Source organism: Dendrobates tinctorius, unplaced genomic scaffold (assembly GCF_039654945.1).
Source record: "Dendrobates tinctorius isolate UK_male_01 unplaced genomic scaffold, ASM3965494v1 ptg000028l, whole genome shotgun sequence".
Classification (NCBI taxonomy): domain Eukaryota; kingdom Metazoa; phylum Chordata; class Amphibia; order Anura; family Dendrobatidae; genus Dendrobates; species Dendrobates tinctorius.
In genome coordinates, this window is record NW_027361696.1 from 59,086,110 (window position 1) to 59,107,181 (window position 21,072).

General features: G+C 41.5%; 1 protein-coding gene across 1 annotated transcript in view; it reads left to right on the forward strand.

Annotated features, from left to right (window-relative positions):
- The window catches only part of BCL3 (BCL3 transcription coactivator), a 69,865-nt gene extending 55,198 nt beyond the window's left edge, over window positions 1-14,667 (forward strand). Inside the window, exons 4-8 of the mRNA XM_073570802.1 lie at window positions 1,663-1,858; window positions 3,375-3,463; window positions 3,895-3,972; window positions 5,836-6,003; window positions 13,059-14,667. Coding sequence (XP_073426903.1) covers window positions 1,663-1,858; window positions 3,375-3,463; window positions 3,895-3,972; window positions 5,836-6,003; window positions 13,059-13,199 — 672 coding nt within the window. The 3' untranslated portion in view covers window positions 13,200-14,667. The remainder of the gene's footprint in view (window positions 1-1,662; window positions 1,859-3,374; window positions 3,464-3,894; window positions 3,973-5,835; window positions 6,004-13,058) is intronic.
- The last annotated feature ends 6,405 nt before the right edge of the window (window positions 14,668-21,072 follow it).

Here is a 21,072-nt window from a genome sequence, read left to right on the forward strand (position 1 = left end):
ATCATCTACTGCACGGTGGACCCCGAGCAGCGAACGCACTTTATTATTATTTTTATTCAGTGTGTTCCGCCGTTCCTAACACCCACACAGCCCAGCACAGTCCCGCACAGTACCTGCAAAGCCCTACTCAGCCCGCACAGCCCGGCACTGTCCCCGCACAGATCAGCACAGTCCCCGCACAGCCCAGCACTGTCCCGCATAGCCTGGCACAGTCCCCGCAGAGGCCAGCACAGTCCCACATAGCCTGGCACAGTCTTCGCACAGTCCCCGCCCAGTCCATCACAGTTCCCGCCCATTAATCACATTTCCCATAGTCTTACATTGGACTCGGTACTCGAGTATCCGAGTATTAGGAGGTACTCGTAATGAGTACAGTAAGTCTGAATACTACAGTACTCGCTCATCCCTAGATATGACCTGTAAAAATGGGCGGCATTGTAGAATCTCCGGTATGACCACTAGACAAGTATTGTCTAATGATATCATAATATATCTCTTGTTATGTCTCTGTTGTCCCCTTCCATTACTTAGGGAGTCCATTAGGGGTCTGGACTCAGGTAAAACTGAAGTCTCTTCAGACCGTCATTACTACATTGTCCATATGTCCAGCAATTACATGTATATTATTTTAAAGTAAGCAAGTAAACTGGGACCACGTAGCTGATCCCCTCTTTACCATACAGAGGTACCTGATAAATAGTTGCTCTAGTGTTAGACTGGGGCTCCTTGGACTCACCAGGGAAGTTGATTCTGATATCCCATCCTACTGCTGTACAAAGGGCTGTTTTATTTGTATGGCACACACAAGACAAATCATCCTCAAAGAGTATCTGTCACCAAATCAAAAATTCCCAGTTTTTTTTCCAATAATTCCCTTGAGTAATCTGGTTTTTGTTTGTTAAGAATCCAACACACGGTCCCAGAGATATGGGCATTTTAATTGAGTGCAAATTTTTATGCTCTTTCAAAGGGGCGTGGCTCACTTGATCCTCGTGGGTGTGTCTTTAGGCTGCTCTGCATAATTACCTTGGTAAAGACCATAAAAATTAGCACTAAATAAAAAGACCCATATCTTTCAAACCATATAGCAGATTTGAATAAAATAAAAAATGGATTATTCAGGGAAGGAACGGGAATAAAATAAGCAAAGGAAAGTGGATCCCAAACACTATAAAATACCTAAAATAACAAACATAGTAGGTGCTCACCCTTCTGGGTCCACCACCATAGCCAAAACACCGAGACCCAAGCAGCTGTGTTGGACCTGGGAAGAGTGAGAAACTTTCTGTTTTTTGTTATTTTGGGCGTTTTAATGCTTTCGGAGTCCACTTGAAACACCTTAAACATCCAGTAGGTTACTTGTGAATTAACCCTTAAAATTTTGACCTTAGTAACAAGTGATTTGCTCCAAAGTAACTTCCAGATTGGTATGTCTTCTGCTGTCCTGGGATTAAACCAGAAAAACATTTTACTATCCCACATGCATCATCCATCAATGTGCAAAAAATCGTCTGATAGTCCAGGATGGGTGCATAATTACCAGACCTTCTGAATTTCTTGATGTTTTCAATGTCAAAACACTATAAAAGTCCATGGGAACATGGGAGGGTCTTCACTCCTTCTTTTTTTATTGACTCTTCATAACCCTTCATTGTCTTTCAGACGCCACTTCATCTTGCGGTAATCACCGATCAACCAGAATTTGTGGCTCTTCTCTTACAACACAAAGCCAACCCTCTAATCCCTGACCGCAATGGACAGACTTGCGTTCACTTGGCCTGCGAATATGGAAGTATCAGGAGTCTGGAGGTCCTGATGAGGGCTGGAATCCGGGACTTGGAAACCACAAACTACCATGGTGTGAGACTATAATATATAATTATGTCATGTCAATATTCTTGCCTGTGGCAATATACAATTATGCATGTCATTTATACATTGATGTTCTTGTCATGATTATTTCTACTGGAACACTGCCACCTGGAGGTCAAATTATTATGAAGTGATTACAATTCGATGTACATCATTGAATTTTTCAATTCAAGGATTTAGTTGCTTCCAGTTCCACAATATCAACTGGGACTAGTGCCAACTAGTGCTGGTGCACATTAGTGTACAAGACCCAGTAAAGAAGGCAGGTCAGTAATCTCTGACTGTGGGATGGAAGCGCTGAGAACCGACTCCTACTTCCCATCATCTGTGGCTCTTCTTTTGAAGAGGAGCCAGGGATGCCGTTGAGTAAGAGCCAGTTTCACGTGTCTCCCTTCCAATGACCTCAGATGACTGACCTGGTTTCAAGACGAGGTCTTGCTAATCGATTTGCACCATTTCTAGTTCCAAACTACAACACCATATAGATTATCTTTATGATATGGTCTCCAAACACGTACAGCATGGTGACTTTCTTTTGGCTTGTAGTTCTGGGTTCAAATTCCACCAAGGACGACATCTGCGAAGAGCTTGCATGTTCTCCTCATGGTTGTGTGTTCTATGGTTTGCACGCACACTCCAAAGACATAGTAATAGGGAACATAGATCATGAAACCTACAGGGGGACAGTGATGATGATGTCTGTAAAGCCTTTAAGGAAGCATAATAGATACTAAATAAAATAAACATTCCCGTAGCCAATGGTTTTATGCACTGTGTCACCATGTAGTGCCATCCTGGGGTACTATATCTCTATGATATGATATCCAACTATACCATGAGGTTTTTTTTCTCTTTTTTTTTGTTTTCTCTATTTGGATAAAATTAGAGATATATACAGTTATGTATCTATTGACATCTATAAGTGCCATATCACAGCTCTGTATATCTTGGACATTATATGGATTTGTAATACTAAATAAATGTACATAAGCCCTCAAGCAAATAGCGTCATAACAAAGCCACTTCTATAATATGACTTCTAACATCAATGTAGATAGTGGTTGTTTGAGCAAAGCACTTACGCTAAATCCCCCCACTGGTTGTGTTCAGTAACTGCAATTTTCACCTATTATTTCTAACAGTAATTTAGTTTTCACTTAACTGATGTCACAAAGGAAGTCCCCTTCTATATACAGTAGATGACAACAGGTTGCATGAAGTTTAAGTAGCCAAGCATCCTCGCCCACTCATGCAATCATCAATCATCAAGGTCCTACAGACTGTTAAACCAATTGACAATGACTTTCTACAGTAAATCATTGTATTTTCTTTTTAAATATGCATTGTCCATATGTAAAAATATCCCTATATAAGGTATTTGCATTTGGTTGTGCCGTTTCACTTGGCTGGACAGTACGTTTACTATATAAGCAATGTTTGTTTTGTATTCTATCATAGCCGGCTCCGTGTCACTCATCATTCCTTTTTCTTTGTTCCTTCAGGTATGACCGCATTGCATGTGGCCATCAGGTCAGAACGTAGGGATATCACTATATGTTTACTGGAGCATGGAGCTGACGTGAATGCAGTGGTACTATACCCTTTCATGTCTTACTCTTTCGGATTTGCTTTTCTTTTATTGTCGACATTGATAAAACAGATTTAAGTTCACATCATAGTCAAGAGTTAGTTAGAAGGGAGATCAATGACAACCTTGCATCTTTTTTCCATTTCTGTTTGTTTAATGCTGACTAAACTCCCTTAGTACACATGGATGTTGTTGACTTTATTTGATCGATGTGTTACATTCATGTTTACAGAAAATTCATCATTGTACAAATAACTTCAATAAAATTGTATACATTCTATCCTTGACATTTTAGTGTGTTACATGAGGAACATGATGCTTTTGAGCACAAAATATCAAAGCATTTTGAGTTGTAATGGTACAGGAAAGATCTATATCTTTGTAATTTTGAAATTCGTGCTATTCCTTTTTGGTAATTTCAGTCTCTACTACAGGATTTAAAAAGCGGGCAGACACCCTTAATCCAGGCAGTGGAAAGTGGATCTGAGGAGCTGGTGTCACTTCTGCTTCAGGTAAATTGTCACATGGTGCTCACTAGATGAGGTGGATTCTCTAATCCCAAGGTCCGAGTGGAAACATGGGCCATGGGTGTCAGTGCAGCAGACGGGTGAGACAGGAAGGATACAGATAGCAGGCAGGAGGCCATTAGCAGAGGTACTTAAAGCTATAGGCAGATAGGTAATTGAGGGACTGGAAGTTGCAGGCAACCAGGAGATGTCTTGGAGACTGCAGACCGGTTGCAGAGATACTAAATACCACAGGCAGCCCAGAGACTTTTGTGACACTGCAGAGAAGTAGCAGAGGTACTAGAAGCAGCAGGTGGACACATGGCTGAGGTACTGAAAGCTACAGGCATACAGGAGATGTCCTGGAGAGGGTAGACAGGTTGCACAGGTTCTGAAGGCCACAGATACCTGAGGTAGTGGAAGCTGCAGGAAGCAATTAGATGTCCTAAAGCCCACAGACAGGGTGCAGTCAAAACTCTGGAGCAACTAAAAGTTCTTAATACCATGGAAACTGCAGGTAGATGGGAGACATCTAGGAAGCCGCAGGTGAACATGTAGAAGAGATTTTGGAAGACCGGAAAAAATAGCAGACAAAACTTCGAAGTAACTAGAAAGTATGTACCATGGAAGCGTACTGAAGATGTCCTGGAAACAGCAAACAGGTAGCAGTGGTACTGAAAGTCGCAGACAGGCAACTTAAGGACTGGAAACCAGAGGGCAGCTGGGAGATATAAGAAGCAGAGCCCAGACCCGGGACAGGTGTGTAACATGAATGATAGAAACTCATATAGCAGATTTGCCAGCCAAAGTATCAAAATAAGTATGGATCAATTCCAAGTGAGCTCTTGAAATTAGTCCTCAAATTAGACCAGTAAACCTATGACTTACTCAGTTTTACATAAACCAAGGAGGCAGTATTTAAACTAACTCCAAAAGAAGAGAACCATAGATAAATGACAAAATAAGTTTATTTGATCAATTAAAATACATAAAAATGCTACCTATATTCATATCAAACAAACATACCCCTGAGGAACAGCACAGTGGGGATACAAAAAAACCTTAGAGTATTTACTTTGGCACGCCATGTAAAGGAGAATGAATAAATACGTCAGTATCTTAATGGAAAGAGGCTCCAGAAAGTACAATTAGCCAAAGGCATACTAGTTATAGTGCCCTCCTTCCATATAGTCTACTATGAATGCAACTATACCGCCAATACATATTAAAGATAACAACAGTGCCAATAATATAAGAAGGTGTACTTACTAATCAGAAAGAAAGGTGTAAAAGGCCTGCAGTGCTGTCCGACTATATGGAAGGAGGGCACTATAACTAATAATGCCTTTGGCTAATTGTACTTTCTGGAGCCTCTTTCCATTAAGATACTGACGTATTTATTCATTCTCCTTTACATGGCGTGCCAAAGTAAATACTCTAAGGTTTTTTGTATCCCCACTGTGCTGTTCCTCAGGGTATGTTTGTTTGATATGAATATAGGTAGCATTTTTATGTATTTTAATTGATCAAATAAACTTATTTTGTCATTTATCTATGGTTCTCTTCTTTTGGAGTTAGTTTAAATACTGCCTCCTTGGTTTATGTATATTGGTAAGGAAGTGCCATTGTAGCATTGGTGGACTTTATCGGGTTTACTCAGTTTTAGACAGCTGTGAATACGTTACAATATATCAGCGTGGAGTATCCTGTGCAGTAGATTAAATATGCTGTTTCACACTGTAATATCGACTGTAGGTACTGGATCTGTCCACATAAGGGACACATTTCTGAATAATGGCACTTGCCATTTTTACATCTAATTTTTATCGCCGTATTTACTATTCACACACATTTTCTTGATCGTTATAGAAAGGAGCAGAAGTCAATGGATCAACCTATGCAGGGAGCACAGCACTGCACGTGGCGAGTGGACGGGGGCTTCATGAGATAACACGTTTACTACTGAGAAGTGGGGCAGATGGTAGCATAAAGAACTGTCACAATGACACTGCCATGACAGTAGCAAAAGATAAAAAGGTGAGCTGGAAATAAGGAATGTTTGAAGTGGGCTCCAACCCACGGATAATAAATAATAATAATTCTATTTGTACAACGCCAACATATTCCATAGCTCTTTACAATTAACTGAGACCATGTGCCCTATTATATCACCCTATAACTCGGAGGTTGTACAAACCCATTGTGTGTATGAGTATGTGCAGAGACGGTGACACTTTATGGGAATTCAACAATGGGGTTACGTGCCAGTTTGCCATTGGCATCGCAATAAAGAACACAATTGAAGTTCCTCTTGGAGCATTACGTGAGTCATGAATGCAATAAATGGACCCTTGTGTGCCCTGAGAATGGATATAATTTATTTACTGGTTATAAAAAAACTTAAACGGGAACAATTTTTTTCTCATTTTGTATGAAAACATCATTATAATACTTAAAAAAAAAAATCCCTGTAGGACATCGGTCACTCCTGCGTTAAGGATCTAGTGGTTAAAATTGCAAAGTGCTTGTAAAAACCTTCTCTGTTTTGAAGGACGGAGGGATTTTTAATTTTATTGTTTAATCCTCATTGTCTAGTTTACCAGTCACCCCAGCTATCTATCAGTAGTGGCCAAGCATTCAGAGTGCTTCCAAGCTCTTTCTAATAGAGCTTGTAAGCGCTGATGTAAAGTTGGCCGGATTTCTAGATCCGGCCTGCTTCACTGCCACTGCACTCCTCTGACGTTGCCTCTGCTTGTAGCATGGAAGAGGGCACAGTTCAGGTCAGTGCCACTACCTTGCCGTTGGTCAGAACTGTCAATGTTCAGGAGTGCAACACCCTACTTCCTTCCCCGCTGCCAATCAGGAAGCCAGGACTCGGTGGAACGGTGCAATCCTGAAGATGAAACATGAGAACTCATTTAAATACAAGAAGCTTGACGATATAATGTACAAAAAACCCAAGTGTTATACCAAATGTAATTTACAGAAAAAAAAAAGCTGCATATGACCCTTAGAGCTATGTTCACACGTTGCGTTTTTGCTGTGAAAAAAACCAGCATTTTACAGTACCAGCAACGTGAATGAGACTTCTGGAATTTCCTGCAGACGCTTCTTATTTTTTTTCCTTGCATATTTGAACCATCAAATATGCAGAGTGTGAGTTTTTTCAGCATTTTTGCAACATTCAAGTTATTGGGGATCGAGTTCAAGTTATTAAAATGCATCAAAAATACAAGCAAAAATGCAGAAAAATCCCACTGGTTCATGGTATGTTCTACAGTATTTTAACATTGTGACAATCCTGATGAAGCAGTTGGTGCGAAACGAGTTCAGGATAATTGGCATGACCTTATCCCTCATCAGGTCCTCCAGATTTCTTGAATCTAGCACAGCAGCACAGACTACTACTCTTATCCTCCACCAATTGTTCTTAAGAAAGCATGGAAGGTCAGTGGTGGACAAGGAGCAGCTCATTATTCTGGCAGTGGACACTACAGGAGAAATGTGGTAGTACATGGTGCTCCTGTAAATAATCATCAGAGAGTCCTCCAGAGTGACTTCCTGTCTTTGCAGCATCGTAGCAGCAGAGCTGGAGGAAGTTCTCACTTATGACCTTCCAATATGGAAATTGGGCAAGGTTTTTCCTCATGAGACAACCTGGTGCCATGCTTCCATTCTACTCAACAGGTAGTCATTACGTTTTCTATTGTAGTAAGTAAATGGCAATTGCACATTAATTTCCTGGGCAATGCAAATTCCACAGGGGCAAGAATCATTTCAGTAGCTACAATATTGCAAAATTATGTTCTCAATTAAAAAAGTGTATTAATCTTTGCAGAACTTCTATCTGTAGGTCCTATTAGGATCCACTGTATGCAGGTAGTAGAGGAGGATCTTACCTGTCTTGGCCTCATCAGATAAGCTAATACCATAGAGAATGTGTAGAAGTCCATTTAACATATAGAACATATCACAAGTAAGGACTTATTGTCACGCACAGTGTGGGAAGACTAAGTGCAATTCTAGGGGAAGAGGGGAAGGAAGCCCAAACGTTAGGGAAGGGCGGAGTGGAGATCCTTAGGCAGATATAATAACACCCTGCCTCCCCTACCGTCCCTATATTGGTTCCACACCAATAGCCGAGCAGGAGCCTAGAGCTAGGCCCTGAATAGGAAAGGGGGATGAGCACTGGTCAGTCCTCACTGTACACTAAAGACCAGAATGGAGTCAAACAAGGGGGAAGCAACTTGTCTTGAGCAGACTCAGAGAGGTAACACCAAATGTCCTCCAACAGTACCAAAGAGGAAGATAGCCGACTGCTATCGCTCCAAGCCTTTACAAAGGAAAATGTGAAATTCTGAAGCAGAATGGGGTCTATAAACACCCAGGTCCAGATGTGTCAATTAGAGCATGGGGAAGGTTGCCACTGGGTCCAAAAGTCAGAAGAATTAAGAAAGCGTTTGCAATGCCAAACGCAGAGACCTTCTGCAGCCAGATCCAGGGCGACTGTCTGTAGCATCTGACACACCCATGACACTTATAGGTTGCTTGTGAATAAACCCATAATAAATTGGACCTAGTGGCAAGTGATGGCCTCCAAACTCAAGACCAAATGAAGTTGTCTTCTGCTGGACCTTTGAGGACCATTATTGTTTCACTGCTGAGGAACATCTATTACTCCGGTAGAAAAATTTGACCCTGCTAACCTCTATAAGCCAAACCAAAGAGATTCTACATACAGTGGTTCTTGTTCTGGAGAATCTGACATCAATGCTGCCAAAACATCGTTAGAAAGCTGGCAAATAGAAACTATCTGCAGAAGACATGCCAAGTTGCCAAAAGATGGCATTGGTAATAATAAATGAACTGGAGAACCCAAAAGTTTACAAAACAAGGACACGTCAATGACCAGTAGACCACCTGACCATTTCCTAAAACAACAATGAAATCAATGACATTCAATCTTGGGAGTTGTCTTGGGGGTTTCCAATTTTATCCTATCACATAGGTCAGAATGAAAGATAAGTTTAGGTGGAGCTTTCATTTCCTCAACGTTTACTATTTGGTAGCCTTATGATTGATCTTGTACTTTGTCTTCCACGTAATTCATTTGATCATGACTTGCATTGTAAATTATGGCATCACTCCATAGTGTACAGGCAGCGCAATACACAACAAACCTGGTTTCATTCTTAGTTAAGTTTGGCCAGAAAGCAAGGCAAACCTTTTTCGTTCACCCTATGTCTGACTTTCAGAAGAACTTATAAACAGTCCCCACCTACTGACACCACTGTGGTAGTCATTGTGAAAGTGTCTTGGAATGGAATTTATTACTGTCAGTAGAGGAAACCCTTCCTTGACAAGAGGGTGGCCCCAAAGGTTATTAGATGCTTAATTCATCAGTGTGTCAAAAGTCATCTTTTTAGCTGGAATGTTGGGTTTATACAATCCTTGAGAACATTGTGGGGAGCTTAATTGTCTCTGGGTTTTATCATACTCAGTAGACTTCTTTTCATTAGTTCATTATCTATTAGGAGGGCATTCTAAGGCGGGCATCCTATGTGTTCTTATATTCCTAAATCTGCTGTTCGATGCAAATTGAATGTTCCTTTTTATGGTCCGGGTTTTCTTCAGACCCTAGAGCTTAAAAAATGTAGGATGAAGAAAAAAAATGGATACTCACCTGACCAGTCAACTGTACCACTATCCCTGCAGCCCATCATCTGTTCTTCCATGTCTTTTCTTTTCCCCTTTCCCATACATGTGGATCTTCTTCAGCTTCTTTACTCTAGTTAGTCTCCTCCGGCTCAACTAGACCTCACTTGAGACGACGTGTGTCGTGACATCATGCCATCATTGCCATGCACCATGATGTCAGAGGCCCAGTTGAACCAGAAGCCAAGGCCTGGAGAGCAAAGGCCGATGAGGATGTGTGCGATGGGGGAAGGAGAAAATAGGAAGCTTGGAGGATCAGACTGTGGTTTACAGAGTGGCAAGATAGGTGAGCGATGAGGAGAGTACTTTTTATCTTAACCATTTGCCTGGTCCTCTACAATTCTATAACTGGTGGCAGCAGCTGGTAGCAAATTTGCTAAATTTGCGCTGAGCAGATTACAAAAAAAAAATCAGTTTTTTTGAGAATGCACATTTTTGTAAAATTTGAGAAGAATTCAATTCCACTCGAATAAATTTGTGAATCTATAATAGTTACTATACATAGGTAACCGAATGATTGGGTGTATGACCAAGGGTAAAAACATGATTTATTCACCCGCAGGAGCAGACACAGACAGAAGAGGGCCCCTGTGCGAGAACAATATATGGGTCAATAGTTTATCATCATAATGCACAATTCCACCTATCTGGAGGTAGAAGTTTCCTCCTTACCTCTTGGGTCCTTGTTACCCCTGTGTAGGACATTTTGTCTCATCAGTACAGGTTTCTGCTCTTCCATTACCAAAAACTGTTTATTGTATGTAGCACAGTAATGGTGGCGGACATGGAGGAGGGGGATGTAGCTGCAGTTTCCATCTTTTTCTATGTAGCTCCTTGCTGTGAGAGGGGAAGAGGAAACTAAAAGTATGGAGGCATGTGATTGTCCCACATCGATATACTCAGCATAATGTGGTGTCTATAGAGAAATTGTCATTTATATTTTGTAATAATGATGAGTAGATTGTTTTTTTTTACTGTTTTACCAAAGCCACAGATAGAAGGTGACGTTTCCTGATTTCTTTGTAGACACGTTGAATATTTCAGGTGCTTTTTATTTTAGATTTTACCAAAATGTCACGTGAAAAACAGGAAATTATTCATATTTATGCAAAATGTAAACATATGGCAACGTGTGGACTTCATTTACTGCTCGTGCTAATCATAGAATGCAGCCTAAAGTTATTAGTGCCCACGAGTGCCGCCATGTTTTCTATTCTATTACTTAAAGGGAATCTGTCACCAATTTGGTCCCATATGAAATAAGATGAGTACCTTTAATCCTTGACATACATTATTCTAATATGCTGTGTATCTGCCCCTAATACGGTCTGCAGGACAACAAAAAGACCTATAGATCTTCTTTTTATACTCACCTACGGGGTGGTCGGGTCCGATGGGTGTCACTGTGTTTGTCAGGTGCCTCCCTTCTTCTTGTGATGCTGTCCTCCTACATCATCCACTCAAGGTCCCCGGCATTGCACTCCTATGCAGGCGTACTTCTCTGTCCTCTTGAGGGCACAGCAAAGTACTGTCGTGCGCATGCGCTGGTCAAGGTCAAAGAGTCCCAGTGTCCTTGGTCAGGACAGAGAAGTACACCTGCGCAAGGGCACGATGCCGGGGACACTGCGTGGATGATGTAGGACGCATCATCCACATGAAGTATGAAGGAAGATGGCATCTCAAGATGAGAGAAGGCACCAGATCTAAACCAGTGACGCCTATTGGACCCAACTGCCCCATAGGTTAGTATTATAAAAGTTTTTTTTTCTCGTCTTGCAGGTCGGTTTGGGGTCTGTATATCAGGGCTAAAAGCTACCTGCCTTATCTCATATGGGACAAACCTAGTGACAGGTTCCCTTTAGGGTGAAATTACATAGGGATTTTCATCCTAAAATAACCTCCGGAATGAGAATAATTAGTAGTGACCTACTATAACATGAAAAAGGCAGGATGAAATGAACACATATATATTAAAAAGGTCAAAAATAAGTTAAAAAGCCAAAACCAGCCATGCCACTTCAGACCTGACGTATTCTATTGATCATGTTCCACTGTGAATTCTTGGAATATTCAGCTTTTGCTTGGCGCCTGTGCAGAATAAATCACAGGGTATGAGTAGTATTTTATGCTAATCTTAATATCAAAGGAATCCAGAAACAAAAAATTATGCAACCAAGCTGGGACTGGAAATCCCCTATTAAGATAAATAGGAGACATGTTCTAAATTAATTTTGTGCATGGTTTGTTCCATTTTAAAAAGAAAATTATCATTAAAAAAAATTACCTGTTTTTTTAAATTAGATTTTTTGTGTTACATTTAAAAAAAATAATAAAATTTGGCAGTTTTTTTAATTAAAAAGAATAAAAATAGTAATCTTGCAATTTTCACACTGGCCACTGGGTCTTTTTTATACTTATACTTCCTGTAGTTTCAAAAAGAGTTTTCAGCAGGTTCATTATCATCAGAGGCAGGGTTACACTGACAGGTAACATTTCTATACACAGCTGATAACACAGGATCCACCAATCCCAATACTGGATGTCACAGTTACCCCTCCCTTCGCAGTGACTTTTGCACAGGCTCATTACATGCTTTAATACAAAAGATAGGGTTTCAATCTGACCATTGCGGCTATGTGCATATGTTGTTTCCGGAAACAACAGGAAGTTAAAGTCCAAAATAGCCTCAGTGTACAATGTGAAAATGACAAGATTTCTATTTTTTATTTCTTAATACAGATTGTTAACAAAAATGCTAAAAATGCTTAAAAAATACATTTCAAACACAAAAACCTGTTTTAAACAATAGATTATTTTCTAATGATAGCTTCCATTTAGCTGAACATTCAAGAATAACTCCATAATACAATTTAATATGGCAGAAACTCAATGGCAATAGATCAATATAATTCTAAGAATGAAATTTGTATTTGCTTGTTCTCATGGTTAAATCTTTCACTGCCTGGACGGAGACTAGTTGAGCATGATTGCAGGCTATGAGAGATGTGTCACTGTGGGAAAGGTCCCGTAATGGGATTGTTCCAGATTAGAAAAAAATGATTTACTTGATTTGGGTTAAACCAATTGGCACAATTTCCAGAAAATTGCAGACTTTTTTTCTCATCTCAAACAACCCCTTTATGTGAGACCTTCAATGCGTTCCATTACGGTCTTTCTCTGTGCCCTGTTGTGTCCCAATCATCAGGGTCATTATCAAGTCGCCATGATACAGGTATCTCTTTGGGCAAGTACATCAAATGGTTTACAGCCCTGAAGAAAGGTAAACCGGGTTTGTTTCAGTCACAAGTGGGATGAAACGTGATGTTTTTAAAAGCTATACAGATTTTTCGACTCATCCTTGCATTTCATTGTTTCAGATTGCAGATATCCTACGGGGCAAGTCGTCTTCTCCACGTAGTCAATATGAAAGACTTAGAGGAGCAATTAAAGGACGGTCATGTAGTCCAACATCACAAGAAGTAATGTCCAGTAACTTATCTGTAAGTCCTCCTCCTTAGTGGAAGTTGGATCCATTATTCTCCTTACATCAAAAGGTCTACCATGGCCCCTAAAAATGTGTAACTTTTAGTGAAATCTACACCACTGCCCACTACGACCTTCATGGTTCCTCAACTCATTATAAAGAAAGCAAATCAACCAAAAGAGCCAATCTTTTGAACAGTTAAATTTTCACCACGTTTACTCTTGGATTTGAAACAACTTGGTAGACCAAATGGATAATCTGGAACCTCTTCCATCTCCATTGACCAGGAGCACAGTAGTGGGCAGTTTAGTGCCTACTCTTGAAAGTAGTAGGTGGTGAGAAATCTGAAACCCAAATCTCACTTCTGAATATTGATTATCGCCATGGGTGTATTTTGGCCATTCCTGCCTGCCCCCTATGTCAGTGGTCTACTCTGCCTCTTTGGTAAGCATGCCACTAGAAGATGGTCAAACAACACCATGGTTTCATAACTTATATTTTTCTTGAAGAACATTATCATTCCCACCAAAATCTTATATGACGTTGAGTGATATTTGCATAGTCCAAAGGATTCAGGTGATCTTGCTTGACTTCTTACCGAAGAGTCATGTCATCCATAGTAAAGGAATTCAAAGGCATCAAAGCTGCTCCTAAAATTGTATTATATACATCAATCATGCATATATAAAAAAAAAACGAAGATTCTTCCAAAAACATATCTGTCAAGCCAAAATATATTAAATAAATTTTTATTTTGGGCTTGACAAGGACAATTGTGCCTGAAACGTCACTTTTTGAAAGGCTCTGGAATTTTCTTACTGTGAATTACATTGGCACCAATAAAAGCACAGAGATCCAGCAGCAATGCAGGAGATCCAGGATGCCCATCACTGCCTGCATGCCCAATCTCAAAGCAATGCTGTACCCTTTGGTTGTTAGCCTACTAAAGACCATGAAGTGATATCATCAAGGTCATCTTTCAAGAGGAGCAATTGGATCGAGAAAAGTGAAAAAGATCATTGGGGAACCTGATGAATGCGAGGACTCGTGAGGGATTAAACACTTATTATGATCATAGACATTATATAACCAGAGCATTATACAGTTCCATGGCTCAGTCCAGCAACTGGGACTACAACTTCAAATGTGAGACTTCAAGTAAAAGAAAATGACTATAAGTGGCGGTCTATTCACCACCTTTGAAAAAGTCAAGTGGAACCAACGGTGCAGTCCAGTGTTTTTCTATCTTAGTGATATGAGACAACCACTTTTAAGCCGTTCTTGTACAGTTCATATTCTTGCTCCGTTTTCACAGCACCTACCGTGAACGTAGAAAAGGAAATGTTTGTGATATATCTCCCGCCTTGCACTCCCTTTATGTTTGACTTGTGTGTTTTGCTGTAGGGCAGATGAAATGTGATACGGTGTCGGCTTTGCATTCCTGTAAGTTATTTAATTTTTTTTACAATAAATATTTTTTTATTAAACCAAAGCAGCATTTCTTAGATCCATGCAACGATTATATTGCTGTGGGAAAATTTGAAGAATTAATGATTCGTTAGAAAATTGCACATAAATTGCATATACTATATAGGATCTGACATCCCGTTCTACATCCATAAATCTTAATATGGAGTTGGTCCCTCTTCAGATATTACGGCTCCCGCTCTTCTGGAAAGATTTCTACAAGATTTTGGAAGCATCTTTAGGAATGTTTGCCCCATCATCCAGGAGAGCATTTGTGTTGTCTGATGTTGGGGAAAGGTCTGGTTCACAATCTCTGGTCTACGACATCCCAAAATTGTTGGATGGCGTTGAAGTCCTGGCTCTTTGTGGCCGGTCATGTTCTTCCACCAAACTCCCCCAACCGTGTCTGTATGGAGCTTGCACACTGGCCACAGTTATGGGGAACAGAAAAGAGTCTTCCTCAAATTGTCTTCTGTTAAAGCATTAGGGTTTCCCATCACTGGAACTAAGGAGTCTCGGCCATGGGCCCGAATAACAAGCCCATATTATTATCATCCTCCACCAAACTGTACAGCGAGTGCAATGCAGTCAGGCAAGTAACGTTCTCCTGGCAATAACCAAACCCAGACTCCTCCATCGGATGTCAGATAGAGAAGTGTGATCCATCACTGCACAAAACAGGTCTCCTCCAGAGTCCAGTGGTGGCGGCTTTACACCACTACATCCGACGCTCGGCATTGTGCTTGGTGATGTAAGTCTGCATGCAGCTGCTCGGCCATGAAGCTCCCAGTGGGGGCGCAGTGTCTGTGTTGATGGAGGAGGTCTGGACTCTGTAGTTATGGTGTTAGCAGAGCAGTGGTGACTTTTCTGCCCTCTGCTCCTTAGCACTTGCTCCCCCGCTCTGTAACATTATGGGGGTCTCCATTTTGTTGCTGATTTGCTGCAGTTTCTTCCACTTCTCTACAGTATTATTCACAGGTGATTTGGAAGATTTAGTAGGGAAAAATATGCCGTGAACTGATTTATTACATTGGTTGCTCCATAACAGGTAATGCACCCTAAGGCTGGGTTCACATTGCATTTAAGGGCAATGCGCTGACGGGATCCGTTACATAGCGGCACTAGCGCTATGTAACGGATGCGTTATCGCACCCATTGCCCACAATGACAGTAGCACATCCTAACGCATGCCAAAATCGATGATGCGTTACTTCATGACGCACCCTCGAACGCGGTCTGCAGCGTTTTTGGGTGCGTCGGGACTAGCGCACAGCAAACGGACGCGCTCGCTGTGCATAGATATGTATGGGCTAACGCATGGTAACGAACTGCTACCATGCGTTAATGCATACATTAGCGATAGGGCACAAAAGATGTCAAAATTGACATCAGCGTTAGCGCATCCGTTTAACGAATCCATTAAATGGATGCCCCTAACGCAATGTGAACCTTGCCTATGGCTTCAGCCGAGATTCATCATTTGTGGGTTTTTTTGTCTTATAGTAATCATTGCCGAGTTTTGCATCTAATTCTTCAAAATCGTGAATTTCGGTGTATGAATTTTGCAAAGTCAAAAATTTTCTTTATCATTTACATTATTTGTGACTTTTTAGCGCAAAAATTGCACTTTTTGCAAGAATTTGGCAAAAACCTCTGATGAACATAAACTTACTCCACAGGAAAAGGACTGGAGTACATTCGAGCCAAAAATTAGAAACATTTCAGAACCAAGCAAAAACATCAGGGAAGCCTGAACCCAACACACAAAGGTAAACTACAAAGGAGAACACATAAAAGTGTGACATTAAGACCACGTTCACACGTTCAGTATTTGGTCAGTATTTTACATAAGTATTTATAAGCCAAAACCAGGAGAGGAACAATCAGAGGAAAAGTATAATACAAAGCTCTCACGAGCAGGGTCATCTCATTTCGTCTTATTTTGCTTCAATTATTGTATTGTTAACGTTGTTACTTATGACTTGTGTTTTGAAACTGTTAAACTGTAAAGCGCTGCGGAATATGTTGGCGCTATATAAATAAAGATTATTATTATTATTATTATTAATAGAAACACGTCACCACTTCTGTATTTATCACCCACTCCTGTTTTCTTTCTTACAAATTCTGATTTAAAATACTGGCCAAATACGGAACGTGTGGACGTGAAATAAAATAAAAGAGGCAAATGTAAAAAAAAAACAATTAGGTGCAAATACCAAAAAAAGGTATAAAATTCTAAAAACTAGACAAGCAAAATGCCACATCTGCAATCCCTGTTTGTGTTGCAGCTGTCGAACAGCCACGAGAAATGCAGGCGCGGGGACTGGAACATATTTTTCGAGCAATCCGAACACACTCGGTTAGCACCCTAGTGTAGGGTCGGTTGCCGGACTGGGGGGTGGTCCCTCTCTTACCGCGCAGAGATGTAACAGAGACAAGATGGAGGCAGGTTCTGCGTGCAACAGGTCCAAGTTTATTCCACTTCTCTTCACCTCACGGCCCTCAGTTTCTAGGGCCCGTTTACACACCGTACCTTCACACTAGGGACGTACAGGGACGTACCGTCCCTTCTTCACTGTTTGACGCTCCTGACAGGTCTGTCACTGTGGCCGCCTTAGGCCCGTAAACCAACAGAAATTTTACTGGTCAGGCATCGTGTCAAATACGGTGTCCCACATCAGGTGTCTCGTCTCTTCTGCGGTACTTTCCTGTCAGGACCACCTCCCTGACTTTCTCTCTCCTCAGTCCCCCTGGTTCAGTCCTCCTCAGAGTGCACAAACTGTCATAGTCCTCCTGTCACCTGAGCTCCCCCTGGGGACTGGAACTTTCTGGAACCCTCCCTCAGTATATATACCTTTCCTGGTTCCCTGTAACTCCGCCCCCCATGACCAACTGTTTCCTAAGCCCTAAGCTGATGTCAAGTCCTTCCTTTGCTCACACTCCTTCCTGCCCTCTAATGGTCAACCCAGGTACTGCACTTCCACTACACTTTCCTAGCTGTTTCCCCACTGTAGTAACTGACAACTATCTGAACTGTGCAAACCTTTCCTTCTCTATACTGACAGGTCCGTCTGTCCATCAGGTCACCTTCCCTACACTAGCATGGTGGACAACACCTTATCCGAGCATGATCGCTCATCATCACTAATCATTACTAGGCATAATCACCAATATAACCAAACCATAACCACATATTACAAGTTAATATAGTAGTGGTAATAAGGCCTTACTGATCACTACCAAATCTACTATACTGAGACTGATATTACCACCATACAGGGACAATATAATGGTAATAGTGACTCACCAGTGATGCTCTAGTTAATTATAATCATTCATTTTCCCTTTTTGTTTTTGTTCGGCCCCGACCACCATGACCACTTCTTCCATCCTTGTCTCGTCTCTGCAGACTATAACAAACAGACATCGTTGGTTTATCGCTGTTAAAGCACCCTCCTCGTATTTTCCACACTTCTGTAAAAGGGTCTCCTTTTAATAAAGCCACTCACTTCCCGTCATTGTACTTCCTAATAATAATCCCCTCGTTGTGTCCCCTTTAATTTATTTTTATTTATTAATACTCCACATTGTGCCTCTCTATAGTTATAATAGTGTTCCTACAATGCCTGATGTCACCAGCATGGTCTTGGGCTCTTGCAGGCAGGAAGCACACTGTGGCTTACCTAAGAGAGTGGCGGATCAGGGAAGCCGATGGCTCTCTGCTCCACTACAGTTGTTAGGCCTACTGACAAATCGGCCCAGAATTCCAGATGGCCAGTCTGGTCCTGTCTATAACTGTATTGTTACCAAACAGGACCATGGGTCTTGGGAAGGGTTCTGGATGGCAAAAACCATAACCATAATGGAGGCCAAATTCAATCTTTGCCATTGGCCCCTTTTCTTTGTCAGCTCCTGCTCCTCTTGGACCATAAATTCAGGACTTTCATATAGTAGAACATTTAGAATAAAGTGGCGTCTTGTGGTTTCTTGCTGTAAACTTTGCTGTGTGGGTTTTTACAATTTAGAAACATTTCAGAAAACACTACTACAAAGGCAGAAGGATCCACCTACACCGAATATAGTCAGGAGGTGCCGCTCTATCTCTCGATTACTATGTGTTCCAGTATAGTTCATCAGGGGAATCCCTACTACACAAATGTTCCAGAGAGTTTCACAATCATATCACCCTATCGAGTCATTTACAGTACTGGTGTTTCATGTTCTCTCTCATCACAAGAAGTCACGGCTCACAATGCAAACATCACCCAAGAAGCCTTCAAAGTCTTGTTATCTACAGGAAGTAATAGTCTTATAGGGGTATTCCAGCCTCCTTCATTGTATTATATAAAATAGCTATATTTCCAATATACTGTCTGTATCAATTTCTCTAATTAGCAAGAGCCTTTATTTGATAAGAACCTTCTATCCTTCATTTCTCTCTGTATAGAAAAATCTCTCCTGCTTGGAACGAGACACAGCTCCAATAGCATGATATATTGAGCATGTAACAGGAGCTCTACCGACTTTTCATTTTGCAAATACATTTTATTTTCTGTAACATTACTAAAACTTTTAACATTTTCCTGTTTTGTGTTGTACTATTACATTATACTTGATAGTATGTCACACCTATGGCGCAGGTACAGGCGCTGCGGTGCTTGCGCACTTGTCTGTCCATCTAATCTACCATCTTCTAAAGTAGACAGCTTTTAGGCTATGTGCCCACATTGCAGAAATGCTGCAGAAATGTCCGCAGCATTTCCGCAAATCACTGCTGCTGGTAAAACGCATGCGGAATTCGCATGCGGTTTCCTGCAAAACACAGCATCAATAGTAAAAGATAGAATGTTAAAAATAATTTTAAAAAAATAGATATATACTTACCCTCCGTCGGCCCCCGGAGACGTCCCGCCCTCATTGGCGCTGCTGGCAACTTCCGTTTCCAGGGATTCCTTGCGACAATGACTTCTGATGACATAGCATCACGCGAGACCGCTACGTCATGATCAGAGGTCATTTGCGCAATGCATCTCTTGGAATGGAAGATACTGGCAGCGTGGCTGAGAGGCAGGAGGACTCCGGGGGCCGACAGAGGGTAAGTATATCCCTATTTTTTATTTTAATTCTATTTTTTACAGGAATATGGTACCAAGGGCATAGAGAATAGTCTCCTCTCCTCCAGACCCTGGGTACCATCCACACATGAAGCGCTCACTTTACGCATGGTGGGCATAGCCACATGCGTAAAGTGAGCGTTTCAATGCAATCCTATGGCGGCGGAATAGCCACGATTCCGCAGAAATAATGGGCATGTTGCGGATTTTACCGCTATGAGATTCTGCAGTGGTAAAATTCGCAGCATGGGCACAGCAACTGCGGAATCCCATATCACGTGAGACCGCTACGTCATCAAAGGTCATTCGCGCAATGCATCCCTGCGAACGGAAGATGCTGGCAGTGTGGCTGAGAGGCAGGAGAAGTCCAGGGCCGACAGAGGGTAAGTATATCCCTATTTTTTATTTTAATTCTATTTTTTACAGGAATATGGTACCCAGGGCATGGAGGAGAGTCTCCGCTCCTCCAGACCCTGGGTACCATCCGCACATGAAGCACTCACTTTACGCATGGTGGTCATATCCACATGCGTAAAGTGAGTATTTCAATGCAATCCTACGGCGGCGGAATCGCCGCGATTCCGCAGAAATATGGACATACTGCGGATTTTGCCGCTATGCGATTCCATGCAGCATGGGCACAGCAACTGCGGAATGCTATAGGATTGCATGGGGATGCGTTTTATTAGCGTTTTTTAAGCGTTTCCGCTTCGGCGGAAACGCATACAAAAAGCGGAACGTGGGCACACAGCCTTACTGTGCTTTTGTTAAACCCTGGTCTGTCCCCTCCCCCATGATGCATGGGACAGGAATTTAAGGTAAACAAGGCACAAAGACAAAACGGTATAACAAAAAATGTCTAGCATACAAAAGCACTAACCAACAACAGGGAGAATGGTAGGGAAAGGGAGGAATAAACAATGGGAACAGGGTCCAGGAGTACACGTACTAAAACACATACGTACTACAGAAAATCACAGAACACTACTATAACAACTCTACTCCAACTACTTAGCTTTAGCTCACAGCACAGGAAGATAAATATTTCACTGGCGGGGACAAGAAGGTCTGACCAGTTTTTAAGGAACGTAATGTCCAGATGAGAAGCACCTGAAATGCAGCTGCATGTTTCTGACCAGCATAGAAAGTGTCATTAAACCTTCAGCACCAGAGGAAACGAAATCCATTTAATATGGAAAGCAAATCACAACATCTCTAAAGACAACCTACAATTCATTACCCAACATGACCTTCTAACTCCAGGTTTTCCAGGGGGATGTGACACCCTTGTGACAACCTCACACACTATGATGTCCCCCACAA